We start from the raw sequence: 14,483 nt of genomic DNA on the forward strand, positions 1-14,483 counted from the left end.
TAGTGTAGCGTGTGCGTTTGGTTAAACTGTAAAAATTTATGATTATTAAATCTTCAATTAGTAAATATTTATTTTACAATATATTATTAAAATAAGGAGGGTTCTGATGAATCTTGAACAGTGTTGCCGTAATATCACATGCGTTTCTTTCGTACTGCGACTATATTAAAATGTGATAAATAATAAATTTTGTATTGGAAGTTTAAAAAAAAAAAATCTTCTAAAATATTTTTTGCAGGAAGAAGCCATGTACTTAGTTGCTGCTATTCTAGAGAAAAAATTTTTAACAAGCTGAAATAAAAGATTAATATGTATCATAGTGTTAATAAAAGATTGATATTGATAGATGTAATGAGACATGAAAAGAGTTACCATGCAGCACGGTCTGTCGATTTATTCATGAAACCTTATACATAATTAATTTATTAATATAATATCTTTAAACTTAATAAAAATATATCAAAAAATTGTTAGTAGGAAGTAGCTCTGATTATTTACTCCATCCTTATTTGTTTAGAGGGAAAAAAAATAAATGTTTGACTAATTCTAGTCAAAAAAATGAATAAATACAAACACAATAGATATAACTAAATATTAGTAACAAAATATCAAGTACAATCACAAAGTATAATCAAAAATATTTCATTTTAATTAATAAATAAATTAAATAAATAAATTAAATTAATAAATAAATTAAATAAATTAAATTATGCGATACATAAGGAAAGGATTTTTAGATAAATAATATTTTTTTCTTAGAAAAATGTACACTTCGAATATTTAAAAAAAAATTATCATATATATCTTTTTTAATTTACGAAAAGTACATATTTTTAATTTTTTTCGGTCATTTACGGATTATAGAAAGAAAAAAAGACTAGTACTGCATTAAAATTAGTAACCAGTAGAATGCATTGACAATAATTGTTTTTAAGTAACAAAACCTTAATTGCGTGTTAAGGTATGACGTCATTTTTTTTTCTGGGATTATTAACGCTAAATGGAGTATTTAAAGTATTTTCTTGTCGAAAATAACGTGAAAAAGAAAACTATCTGTGTAGTTGCAAAGTAGATAGTTCTTTATAATGTGTCTAAAGTTGTGATATCATTGCTAATAGTGCATTGGAAGAGATACACCTTACCGTGAAAGATCATTAAGAAACCAATGGCCGTTTCAGCAATAAATCTGTGCGCATTAACGGAGTTTTCTAAACTTTGACGAGTAATCCTGTAATTTAACACTCAGTCAAATTTTGTAGTGTTGTGAGTCACAAGAATTCTGTATAACTACAGGTGAAATTTTTTCACGTCATGCACTCATAATGTTGAAAGTTAAAACAATTCCGAATTTTTGTGGCAAATATTGAGAACATATGTGTCAGTGAGCACTTTTAAAGTAATCTGGACGGACTGGCTTCTTGTGATGTAGAACGGTGCTGTTCTCAATATGAGACTTTATTCTTGGAAAATCGGTAGATATTTTTTAGAGAAAACACGTTTGTTGCAATGTATTGTAGCATATGTGTGATTAGTGAGTTTTTAGCATCTAACAATCTTTTACTTAGTGATATAATATATGCAGTTAATTGAATCTGTTGTGTCCCAAGAACATTTTTGTAACAACAAAACTCTATCATTATACTAATTATAGGTTACTGTTGACGTTTTCAGATTTAAGTTTGTTATTTGTTTTCATACGGCGCGTTAATTACACAATAATTTATTAATCAGTGCCATTACTATTTTAATAAATAGTACTAATATTTAGAAAAAAATAATAAATAAAAAAAACTGATGTGGACACTACACGACTTCTGTGTACGCCTAATAAATTGCATATACACATTTTTTTAAAACGAAAAGTACATAAAATTTTATTTCATTAATAACGTCTGATATTTTTTTAATTGTTATTACTGAATTATTATTTATCGTATTTTTTTTAAAATTCGGACATTAATAATTATTAATAAGTTAATATATTTAAATTAAAAAAAAAAAACTTAAAAAAAGGAGATGAAGTGTGATTCGAACCGATGTGCTTTCTTTTAAGATCCAACTATTTCATTAATTAAGATTTCATTTGGCTATAACTGGAACCAATGAAAATAAGTACCACTAACGATATATCATTAAAAAGCTCTCAGTAAGGACTTATTACTGCAGTTAAGAGAAACTCCAAAATCCAATGTTTTCGGATTTTGGGCTTTTTTGGACACTTTTGGTTCAGTAGAGTACAATCAAAAGGAGAGATGCACAACTAGATGTTACAACAGTCCTAAATCCAACGTCTCTGTTCGTACGTACAGACGTCACACCGAAACTAGGAAAAATGAATTCAGGGATGGTAAAAATGGATATTTCCGTTGAAATCTGAAAACCGAAATTTTTCGCGATCACAATACTTCCTTTACTTCGTACAAGGGAGTAATAATAACTGACAAAATCTTAAGTGTAATCACAAAATGTAATTTAAAAAAAAAATTTTATAGATAAATTAATTACGAGTAATAAAATCTTTCTGTAAACATAAAATCTTTCTGTGTTATAAACACACCTCGACAACTTAACTGAGAACGCTTGTCTATTAGACAGACTAAAAGAAACAGTGTTGTACCGATGCGACTAGAGTATTGTTTTTAAATTAAAAAAAAATATTTTATGTAAGATTTCTGTATTGACAATCGAACGTACACAATGTGAGACGTGCAATTATAGAATAGCATTCTGTTTTAATATTACTCTACTGTTTATTTGTTATATAATTTATTACTTCATAATTATTTATGCAAAGGTGGAAAAACAACATAAATACATAATTACTTTAACTCTTCTTAAATAACTAGGACAACGCTGATGTTTGTACAATTAATCTACATATAAACTAAGTAATTACCATAAATAATTTTAATCATCAATTAAAAAGATTTTCTTCTTTTGTATATAAAAATTTAAAAGGTTGTATTTTGTATATAAAAATTTTGAATTAAAGTTTTTATTTATCAGATTATATTACATTTGCTACGTAAGATACTGAAAATTTAGTTAAAAAAATATATGTATATATAGAGGGTTGTTTAAATGATACTTTAAAAGCAATTACTGGTCAATAATTGATATGATTTTTAAAGTCCTTCATGTAAGGTTATAATTATTTTATTATATAGCTTTAAAAAATTGGAATAATTGTTAAAAATATGTCTGTTATTCTCGAGTATTGTGTTTATTACTCTTATTATTATTATTGAATTATATGTTAAGTGAAATTATTAACGTATTTTACATCAATTTTTTTCCTAGTTATTTAACGGTTAATTACTTAATAGTTACTTAGTTAATACTTAATAGTTAATTATTTAATTACTTAAAGACTTAATAGTTAGTTACTTCTAGTTATTTTTTTCTAATTACTCCCTAACTTTGCCGATGAGTTTAAACTTGATAACTCGCTTCATAATAAGGGCAGGAAATTGCGTATGTTTTATTTCACTTTCCACTGTTAACCTGTGAAATTTTATACCATTATTGAACTTATTTTTAAAAGGCTAAATAAAAAGTAGTGAAATAATCCCCTTTTCGACCATTTTTCAACCTAAAAAGAAATTATGTCCTTGTGAAACGAGAAAAAATTTCTAAAAATATTCTGTATAAACTGGCTAATAAATAATCGTTTATTATTCTTTTTGCCAATTTATTTTTTTGCTGTTTGATCAACGGTTTTCTAGTTATCGGTCTTTTTTTAAAGTAATAGCTCTATCAATAAAAGAATTATTATTAATAAAAAAAATTTGGAATGTCAGTTTTCATAAGGTGAATAGGAAAATGTTAATAAACAACCATTATTTTGTTGTAGGTGAATTGATATTTGTAATTAAAGATTTATTGCTTTGGGGCCTTACCATAGAAGTACACGATTAGCCACTAAATTGTCTAATGAACAACATTCCACAACAGTAGTTAGTAGTCAATATTATGGCATTAAAATTTCAGTATTATGTTAAGAATAAATATCATGAACGAAATGATTGTAGGGAGCCTGGCATAAGCTTTCGTCGCTTCCAAAAATTGCGCATCCATTAACGTTATTAAAACCATATTATCCCAGGCTTATCAAGGATAGTGAGGAATGAAGTGGTTTCCTGTTGCTTTTTTCACTAAGCCAAAAATACTTTTAGAATGTTAAGCCCGTTGAAACCTAAGTGATTATAGACTTTATAGTGGCTCCTGCACTATCCTAACCTCTAGGACTGGCCTTATAATTTACATAATTTCTCTCAGAGAAACTGACTCGGATTAATACAAACTTGCTCCTCAGAATTTTTACAAGCTTCACAGTCATAAACAAGCAATGTGATAGAGTAAAGGAACAGATATAGCTAATTTTTCAAAATGTCGGTTCTTGAAACAGCTGTATTTAGTATTTAGCCGATAATTGGAAAACTATCGGTGGAAAAGGTTAGTTACTGAACTGTTAAAAAGGCTTTATTTTTTAGAATTATACACCGACGTAAATTTGTGTTAATATGTAATAAAAAATATGAAATTTTTTTATTTCCTTTTTTTCGAAGAAAAATTACATTAAAAAACCGAATTATAATTAAAATTACATATTCCTTTTTTTACTTTTAATATAAAGTGAATTTCCATTATTCTTTTTTATCGAACTACATACTAATCGAAATTTAGTTCTACTAGTAAAGTTGCAACAATTAAACCATCATTTCCCTCACAAATTCTCAAACACGAACTCTGTATTTAGATTGAGTGAACAATTTCTTTTTTATTAAGAATTTATTTTATAATATTCTTAATTAACGGTGACTTCAGTATTGATTAGTTTTTTGTAAAACTGTAATAGTTCAGTATTTCATTTTTAAAAAGTGCCAAATTAAATGAGATAAATGAAGAACCGTAATTATTTAACAACTGTACAAAAATAAATTTTATAATCTGGTGTTTATGACTTTAAAAATTTATTTAAATACAATTTTTATCAGTTATTATCAATTTATTCATATAAGGTTACCCTTTGCGTATTATAATTAAATACTTTTTCTTAAAATTTGATTAAAATTTTCATTTTTGTCAGCCTAATTTATGCTTAAGCTTATGTATACAGATATATAATAATTTGTGTAACGTTAATATTTTATAAATAAAACATTATTTTATTTTTCAAGAGCCATTAGGTGATTGTTTTTATCTACCGTATAACAGGATATCAGTAGAAGTCCATTAATGCGTTGATAATAAGAATTTCACTTTAAAATTTAAAATTATCTTCAACAGAGTTTGCTGATAAAATTCAACAATTATTTTAATCCTAAATAATTTAGAAATTAGATGCATACTTTTTAAAGTAGTTTACTGATAAATACAGATAATTATGTTAATTATAAATGGTACACCTTAAGCACATACCTGTAGTACCTTATATTATGTTATATCTATTCTATGTAATCCTTCTTATTTTTCAAAGCAAGTTTTTCATTAATTTTGTTTTTAATTGGAATAAATAAAATGTAATATTCTCCATCAAATTAATTTATTTTGTATTCCTACCGTGTTTATTGTATTTTATAATATACATAGCACCTGCTATCTCAGAATTGATTACGTGGTACTTTATAAGAATAAAAACATACATAAACAAAACTACTACATCTACAATGATTAAGTCAGTGGTTTATTTCGCCAACCATATTATTACGTGATTTAATCATTAACTGAAAAAAATTCTTGATTCTAAATTCATTGTTGGTTATTTTTATAAAATATTAATCTGTACAGAATATTTATTATAAAAAAAATAAGAAAATAAATTTGAGAATACGATCTGTTTACCCGTACGTTTACTATTTCTATAAGGATATTGTAAAACCGGAATGCTGCTTCGGCCTTTTGACCGCAATTCGTACCTGCTTCTTAATAAAAAAAAAGTTTCTTACAGAATAAGAAGATTCCAATTTATTATTTTAACAAATACCAATAATTGTTATTTTTTATGATTTACCCATTTCAGGTTTAAAAGTTTTTAGGATTAATTTTTTTTTAGAAAACGCAGTAAAAGTAAAAACGAAGTGAAGAGAAATTATCAGCAAAATAAAATTTTCGATGCGATAGAATTATCTACATTCAAAACAATGGGTAATAATTGGTGTTAATTATCTCTGTTAATATAAATATATTATAAATATAAATTATAAATATAAAGTTATCCAACCATAGATGTACAATATATTATATCCAAAAATACATTATTTGCAGTAAAATTACATTTTTTTCACAAAGGTATGCCTTTGTTATGTTGTACACAAAAAATGGAACGAATATGGAATGTAATAAAATACAGTCTAATGAAAGTCTATTACTGGTAAGAAATGAAATAATGCACTGGACATTAAGGATAGAAAACGTAAACAGATGCAATATTGTTTGTAACATAAAAAAAAATTGTGGATTTGTTTCCGTTAAAATTAATTTTTCCTCTACGCATTTCTTTGAAGCAAGAGGAAATGAGATAGTATAATAATATTCACAAAAATAGTAAATATTTCGTATGTTATGTCTTAAATATTTTTTTTAGATCCGTATGATTGTTCGTGAACAAATTATAATGCAGCTACCTGTTATAAAAGATATACGATGAAATTCTGGTAATGTACGACCTCCAGCATTAAATATTATACAAAAGATAACAAATAGTTTTCTTTTATGTATTTGCACTTTGGTACATACGTAATATTATTATTCATCAAGAAATTTCATTAAAGGTAGATAGATTAAAGTTAGCCATGACTCAGTTGTAATATCTCTAGCCAAACATAAATGTCTAAAACTTGTTGTCTAATTTCTTGTGATATGAATTGAATAAATGTTTAACCATTTTGTTGTTTAAAACTATGATGCAATTATCAGTTGATTTATTATTCTTTTTTTTTTGGTTGGAGATTTGTCAGCATAATTCATTTTTTTAATTTAATCAATTTAAAGTATTAAAACTTTTAATTTAATCAATTTTGGTATAGTTTACTGATATGGTGTCGTTTTGTCTATTTTCTTATAAGTATATAAGAAAAATTCCTTAACGTATATCCTTATAGGTTAAGGAATTTATTTATTTAACGCTATATTTCGACACAGTAATTTGCAATTTTCTCTTAACGATTTATTTTTATCGTTTTCATAATTTTTTATTTTCAAAACTTGTAAAAATTTCTTTGATTAAAATCTATAATTTTTTTCGATCAATTCGAATCTGAATGATCGACAACAAACATATTTTCAATACTATCTGTGAATGTAATAGAGAAAATTTCATAACTTTATTTTTAAAAAAATCTGTAAAATAAAATCATACCACTTGGTTCTATTACCATTTTAATTAGTATTGGATATAAAAAAGAAACAGAAGACCCTCGTTGAATTACTATTATTTGGTAGTTTTTTCACGTAAGGTAAATTTGAGCTCGAACTTTCTTGATTGTTCTTATCTTAGACAAATTAGGTTCAAGAATTTCATAATTTAAAGAAAAACTAAATTTCCATACATATTAAAACATTATATATTACCCCTGTTTTTATAGTCATTATAGAATAACTTCAACATATTTAGCAAGAATTTTAATGATATTTAATAACGTTTCTTAAAAAGAACTAATTATTTTTCTTTAAATTACCCTAAATAAAAAAATAAAAAAATGTTGAACAGTGTAAATCTTTGTTTTAGTTGAATTTAAAATGGCCTTCTTGTGCTTTGTACCATGAAAATAAGATTCGTTTTTATCTTCAAGGTTGCCTATCACCTTTGTTGTTCTATATTATTCATTCTTTGGTAAGAAATTTATCTATTGTATCAGAAATGTCTGAGTAATTTTTTGTTAAATAGTCTTGTTTTTATGATTATAATTCTTATATTTATCACCCGGAAGTAAAAATATTATACGCAATTACGCTTTTTTGATTAATTCGTTTTAATAGATTGTATTTCCATGCTTTATCGACTATGACGAGTATTTTGTCTGTAGCGGCGATAATAATTATAAGTATTGTTGTTATAATACATCACCTAACTATTATTATTAGTGTGCTAAATATTGAGATTGTAAATATCTTTTTTAGTGATAATTAAGTCATATATATCACAATATAACTATAATGTGTCAATAATGTGTCACAGGTAATAATAAAAACATAAGGTAAGATATGGAATTCTAATCATAACAATATAAAAACCAAGTGTATATAAAAGGAAATAAACTATAAAAATAGTTAAAACGATTTAAAAAATTTTGCTAAGAACAAATATAATATCGTTTTAATTTTAAGATATTCTTTTGTACCTTTTCAAAAATATTACACCTTTTAAATTGTATCACAATTTCTACTTTTAGAAGTCGATCCGGAATAGAAAACACTATCCACAACTTATTAAACCGTAATTTCATGCGCATTTCAAAAAATCGAAATTTTAAAGAAGAGTTGAAACGTTTTTATCTCGTTTTGTTTGAACTTTTAATACATTTATTTTTTTATTGATGACGGTTTTATACTCTTATAATTTATAAGAAAAACTTATATATTTTACATTAAACAAATTTTTCTATTTAAAATTTCGGTAGGTCTACGAAATATTTATTTTATGAAACAATAGTCGTTTATATTAAAAGAAAATATAAAAAAATGTAATAAAACAGTAATGAATGAGAACAGTGAAACTGCGCTACGGACTATTGTTGAACGTGAGCTAAGATTGGTAGTACCAGGATAATAGATTGTGGGAAAATATATAAATATTACCATTTTATACCAGATCGTAAGTTTTCCATTCACTTTCTTAAATGAACGCGACAAAGTAATAAAAATATCAAAATGATATAAGGTTATATATCCTTACATAATAACAAATCAGTCCCAAGCAATGATTTCGACAAATAAATAAAAAAATTCTTCAAATCGTGTGTTAATTGATTTGAGTGTTATTTTCTCAAAATTAATTTTTGAACCTTTAGCATACAAAATGCGCTAAAGAGAATGGAGGTATCCGAAACAGGTCTACTATATATATTAAAGAGTGACAATGCTAGGAAAGGCAGAAAATACGATTCAAATCAACAAAGAAGTATGTTTTTATCTGTACCGTATACTTAAGATATATTAATAATAGTCGATAATCTTTAAATATTTTAATATTAGGAATGTTATCGTATACTGTTATAAATCTGTATTTAAAAAACAATACACATGTCGATTGTGTATGAACGTGAGACATTCCAAGATAATAAGATAATTTTATTTCATGAAAATAAATTAGGGAGGACAGGCTAAAATATTTTGATTAAAAAACAATGAAAAATTAGTTAACATTATTCTATAAATCTCTAGGTTATTTTTACAGTAAAAACGTGGAATAAAAAAAAATATAATTTTCTTTTCCGTTTGTAATCTATCCTACAGGATTTATGGGTATTTAAAGAGAAGCTATACAGATGGATAGCGATGAAACAGAAATTTCAGTTTTTGTTCTCGTTGACGTAAAATGCTTTAATTCAAAGCAAAAAAAATGTATATTGGGTCGAAAGTAATTTTCTATTCTTCTGTTTTCTTATGTCTACAATAATTATTTCTTGTTCACGTAGGTTAATGTTTTACATTTAGAATTGTTATATTGTTTTTATTTTAATTACAATAAAATTGTAAAAATTTAGTTTATGTAAAGCTATTTCTAGGGAATCAAAATATCCCAGTTAGAGTACTGTATTTCAAATTTCAGTTTAGTGTTTGATGGAGCGTCATCTTGATCATAAATAATTAATATTTTCTAGTTTCTGTTAATGTGTTAGTTTTTCTGTTGGTTTATATAATTTCAACTTTAATCTATATAAGAAGGTATACAGATTTTAATTACAGATAATTAATATTGTAATAATAAATCACCAAACTATTATTATTAGTAAGTGCTAAATGATGAGACTGCAAATACGAGTATCCATTTATAGTGATAATTAACACTTATAAGAGTATATTACAGTATAACTATAATGTGTCACATAACATAAGGAATGATTTGAAAATCTTTTCATAACAATATAAAAACCGAGTGTATATAAAAGGAAATAAACTTTATAAAAAAAGTAAAAAGTTATTCTTAAAACGTTTCTTTGTTCAGAAAAATTATTAAAAAAAAGAATAATGTTGATGCTATTACGTATACCCGCATATAAATTACAAACACCTGGATAATTTTTACGCTGAAACAGTTTTTATGCAGACACTTGTGTAATGAATTTTGTTTCGTGTACATTAGAAAATACCTATTTCTTCTTCATAGTGAAATGGTTAATTAAAGAAATAATTACATATAAAAACTGAAATTTAGGAATAATTAAAAAAACGAAATAAAAATTTGTGAAATTACCGTGGGTATGAATTACAAAGCTGTAGTGTTTAAAAATGGTTATTCTTCCCACCAAAAAGTTTTTTTCAGAAAAATGTTTATTTTTTTGTATTACTGGTTGGTTACATACAACGATTTTTGTTTTAATCTAATTGACATAAAACATTAAAAACTACCGACAAAAAAAAAATCAAACGACTTATAAATAAAAATCTGATGTGGACACCACATGACTTCGTTGTACGTCTATTAAATTACATGTACACATTTTTAAAATGAAAAGTCCATAAAATTTTATTTCATTAATAACTTCTGATATTTTTTAATTGTTATTATTGAATTATTTATTGTAAAACATTTTTACAATCAGAGGTTAATAATTATTAATAAATCAATATATTTAAATTTAAAAAAAAGTTAAAAAAAAACTGGAGATGAAGTCTGATTCGAACCGATGTGCCTTCCCCTGAAACATCATAATATTTCATTAATTAAAATTTTATTTGGCTATAACTCTGGAACCAATTAAAATAAGTACCACTTATGACATATCGTTGAAAGCCCTCAATGAGGGCTTATTACTGCAGTCAAGAAAAAGTCAAAAATCCATATTTTTTGAATTTTGGGATTTTTTGGACACTCTTAGTCCAGTTGATTGCAATCAAAAGAGGAGGTGCACAACTAGATGTTACAGCAATCCTAAATCCAAAATTTCAGCATTCTACTGCTAATCGATTTTGATTTATGATACATACGTTCGTACATACAGACGTCACGCCGAAACTAGTTAAAATGGATCCAGGGATATTCAAAATGAATATTTCCATTGAAATCTGAAAACCTTAATTTTTCGCGATCACAGTACTTTTTTCACTTTGTGCAAGGAACTAAAAATATAAATCTAGGTACATTTTCAAACGATAGAAGGTTGTAATCAGTTTCATGGGCAATTAACAAAGGTAAATATAAACATTCAAACAAAACATAAACAAAAAACTTTTGGTATAATGACGATAAAAAATTAATAAATAAATACATTTCCAAGAGAATATTTATACCTCAAAAACCCATTTAAAAATGTTTACCAACTTAGATAGAAATACTCGTTTTATTGTGGTTCAGGATAATTGTTTACCTATTACTATTACTATTATTATTTTTAAAGGTAAGGGAAAAAGCCTGTTATTTTTCTTTTCCATCTAGAAGTTTTTCTAGTTGCTCTTTATCGGTTATTTGTAAATAAAAATAAATATTTCATGAAATTATGTAGTTTTCCCAATCATTTGATGTGATAATAATAAACATTACTTCTTGAAACAACAAACTTTTGATGAATTATTATTTTTATCGTTATATTTTAAAGTTCATTCGTGGTAAAAATTACGAATTTTCGATTTGATTTTTTGTGGTATATAAGTTTGTAATTTTTTAAGTCTGTGATTTTTTTAAAAAAATGCAGTGATGTGGAATAATTTTATCACTTTCTGAATTTTTGTCAAATATCCGCTTCGTTAACTATTATTTGAATCATTATTAAATAAACTACCATTTATTTTTATTTCAATGTTTTGATGCCAGTGTAATAAACCATACCCATATTTTTTTTTTTTAGTGATGGTTTAGAATGGTATAATAAAGCACGAGACTTAATGCTAGAATCTAAAAAGTCACGATGTAATGAGGCCGCGTTTGCCTTGAATTAACGTGATTTTTGAATGTAGGTTCATTGATATAAAACTATAAATTCTTACTTATTTCCGGATAGTAAATATATTTTACCATTGAATTGTTCTTATTTGATTATTTTTTTATTAATCAATTCATTTAACTTTATTCATTAATTTTCATTTGACAAAAATTTATTTTAATAAAGAATAATTTGCAAATCCTTAGAGATAATAGAAAATTACTGAAATTTGAAAATTACACAAATAATAAATTGATATTTGAAGAAATCTATAAAATTTAAAATTAGTTTTTAAATCATGAAATTAAACTTTGCATAAAGTACATTAGCTTGTTAAGTTGCGTTAATCTTTCTACTTAGCAATTTTTAATAAATTATTCTATGCATATTTATATAATGTGTTTCGATGTGACGTGTCACTCAAACCTGAGAGAAGTCACAACTAAGAACTTCCTCGAAAACAGGTATTTATTTTGTTTAAAGAAACCCCCAATAAAAATATTGAACATTAGCTCTCGAGTTGTGAACCAACAGATATGTTTGTCAAATTATGATTTAAATTCATATTATCTTTTTCCGTACTGTTATATAGTTTATATTAAATATATAAAAGCTATTTATTGGAATGAACTCAGTGGGTAGTAGGACCTATAAGATATTAATTATGAAGTTTAAGGAATCTTTCTATCTAAATTGAGCTTAACTAATGAAATGGTGCGTTCACTAACATTTCATGATATAACTGTTGTGTTCCGTACGTTTGATTGGTAAAAAATTGTTTACTGGTCTGTCGTACGTCGTTCATAAAATTACAGTCAAATTATTTTCATTTGTAAAAATTTATATTTTCGACTTTACTTTTAAAATTGTATTTGTGCAATCAGAAGTTATATTAATTTCTAATTAATACCTTAGAATGACATCAAGTAATATAATTTTATTAGGCTTCATTGGTTTTTGAATTAAATTTCCTGCTACTGATTTACAGCAAGAAATATGTTGATTTGTATGTACGTTTTGTTATCATTAGTATTAGTAGTAAACTGCACACAAATAATTTTTCATACAAGTGATATATATAATTTACTGTGCAAGTATTGGGCGCATACGTTTTTAATTTGTTTTCGGGTTAGTTTGTGTTGGAAAATTGTTAATAATATTGTCTGGATTTTCCGTTAAAATCTAATATCGATTTTTGAAAACTAGTTTCAGATTTTAATGAGTTATTTGTAAGTTATTTTTTTCAATGGATGTAATACTACATTGACCTTAATTTCATTTCTTATCAGTAATAACGGGCGTTGGCTTTACGTACATTAATAAGTTTGAAATTCCACATTATCGTTTAAAATAGTAGTTATGAAGTACTTAAATGCATTATTCCGAACAAAAACGTCGGTTCTTGAATGACAATTTGTCCCGTAAACTCGATGTTAGTATTTGCGCTAAAGTTATTTGTTTCCTTTCATTGAATTGTTGATCAGCATTTCTCTCTCGATTCATCTATCTTTCTCACAGTTTCATCACCTCTGCTCTTTATTTTCTCTCACCCTCTGTGTTTTGATTAGCGGTTAACGGCTTTAGTGCTATTGAGATTGTTTAGTTATGTGCCTACAACTCTCTCTGTATTAGAGCTAAGTATCTTTGTGAGGTGGTTACAAAGTCACGACGGCACGACGGACGCATGTGTCGGCAAACCACGCCCCCTTATGACGTCACAGTGTATATCATCTTAACGTATGCGTTTTCTCTGGCCAACTGACTTCAGTCAGATTTGAGATCTGTTTCAATGAAATACACCGTGTCTCGAACTATCTCTCTATTGCATCTCCAGTGCAGCGTAAACAGCGCTCCTCTATAACTCATTTTCTGCACTTGTATCTTTCTTCTTTGTTTGATTTTTACAAATTGCACTGCTTGTTGTTGTAGTAATTCTTCTTTGCCTATGTTAGACGTAGTCGTACATGCGCGCACCCCGTCCTTCAACCCGTTTGAACTGAGCTACAGTTATAAAAGTAAGTTTCATATAACATTATTTAATAGACATAAAAAGATCGTAATCGTTAATTTCAGTAACTTATACAGTTTTTAAATCGCTTTAATTTCCTCTTTAGCTGTTTCGAGATGTGCAATATGTTTTAAATTCTTATGATTTGGATTTCGATATTTTTTTTAACCAAAATCTATTTATGAATTAAAAAGTTATATAAACATCTAAACGTATATTTTAATGGATTAATTCACAAATTTGGTATGAAATTTCTTGCTCTTTAAATAATATTGGTTATACGTAGATTTCAAAATTTAGGCCTACTTAACTTTATAATGTAAACTGAAACTATTCTGAAATATAAATTTTAAGAGATATAAATAAATATTTTGTTCTATTTAATTGTCTTG

At 25.8% G+C, this 14,483-nt stretch overlaps 1 protein-coding gene across 2 annotated transcripts in view; it reads left to right on the forward strand.

The window, feature by feature from the left end:
- Positions 1–14,483, forward strand: part of ush (Zinc finger protein ush) — a 510,998-nt gene that overhangs the window by 440,914 nt on the left and 55,601 nt on the right. The window contains exon 1 of one of the 2 annotated variants that reach the window (XM_075356945.1): positions 13,883–14,098. The exons of the other annotated variant lie outside the window; for it this stretch is intronic. Coding sequence (XP_075213060.1) covers positions 14,029–14,098 — 70 coding nt within the window. The 5' untranslated portion in view covers positions 13,883–14,028. Of the gene's footprint in view, positions 1–13,882; positions 14,099–14,483 lie in introns of those variants that run through there. 2 annotated transcript variants of the gene reach the window in all.

Source organism: Lycorma delicatula, chromosome 2, assembly GCF_047948215.1.
Source record: "Lycorma delicatula isolate Av1 chromosome 2, ASM4794821v1, whole genome shotgun sequence".
Lineage (NCBI taxonomy): Eukaryota > Metazoa > Arthropoda > Insecta > Hemiptera > Fulgoridae > Lycorma > Lycorma delicatula.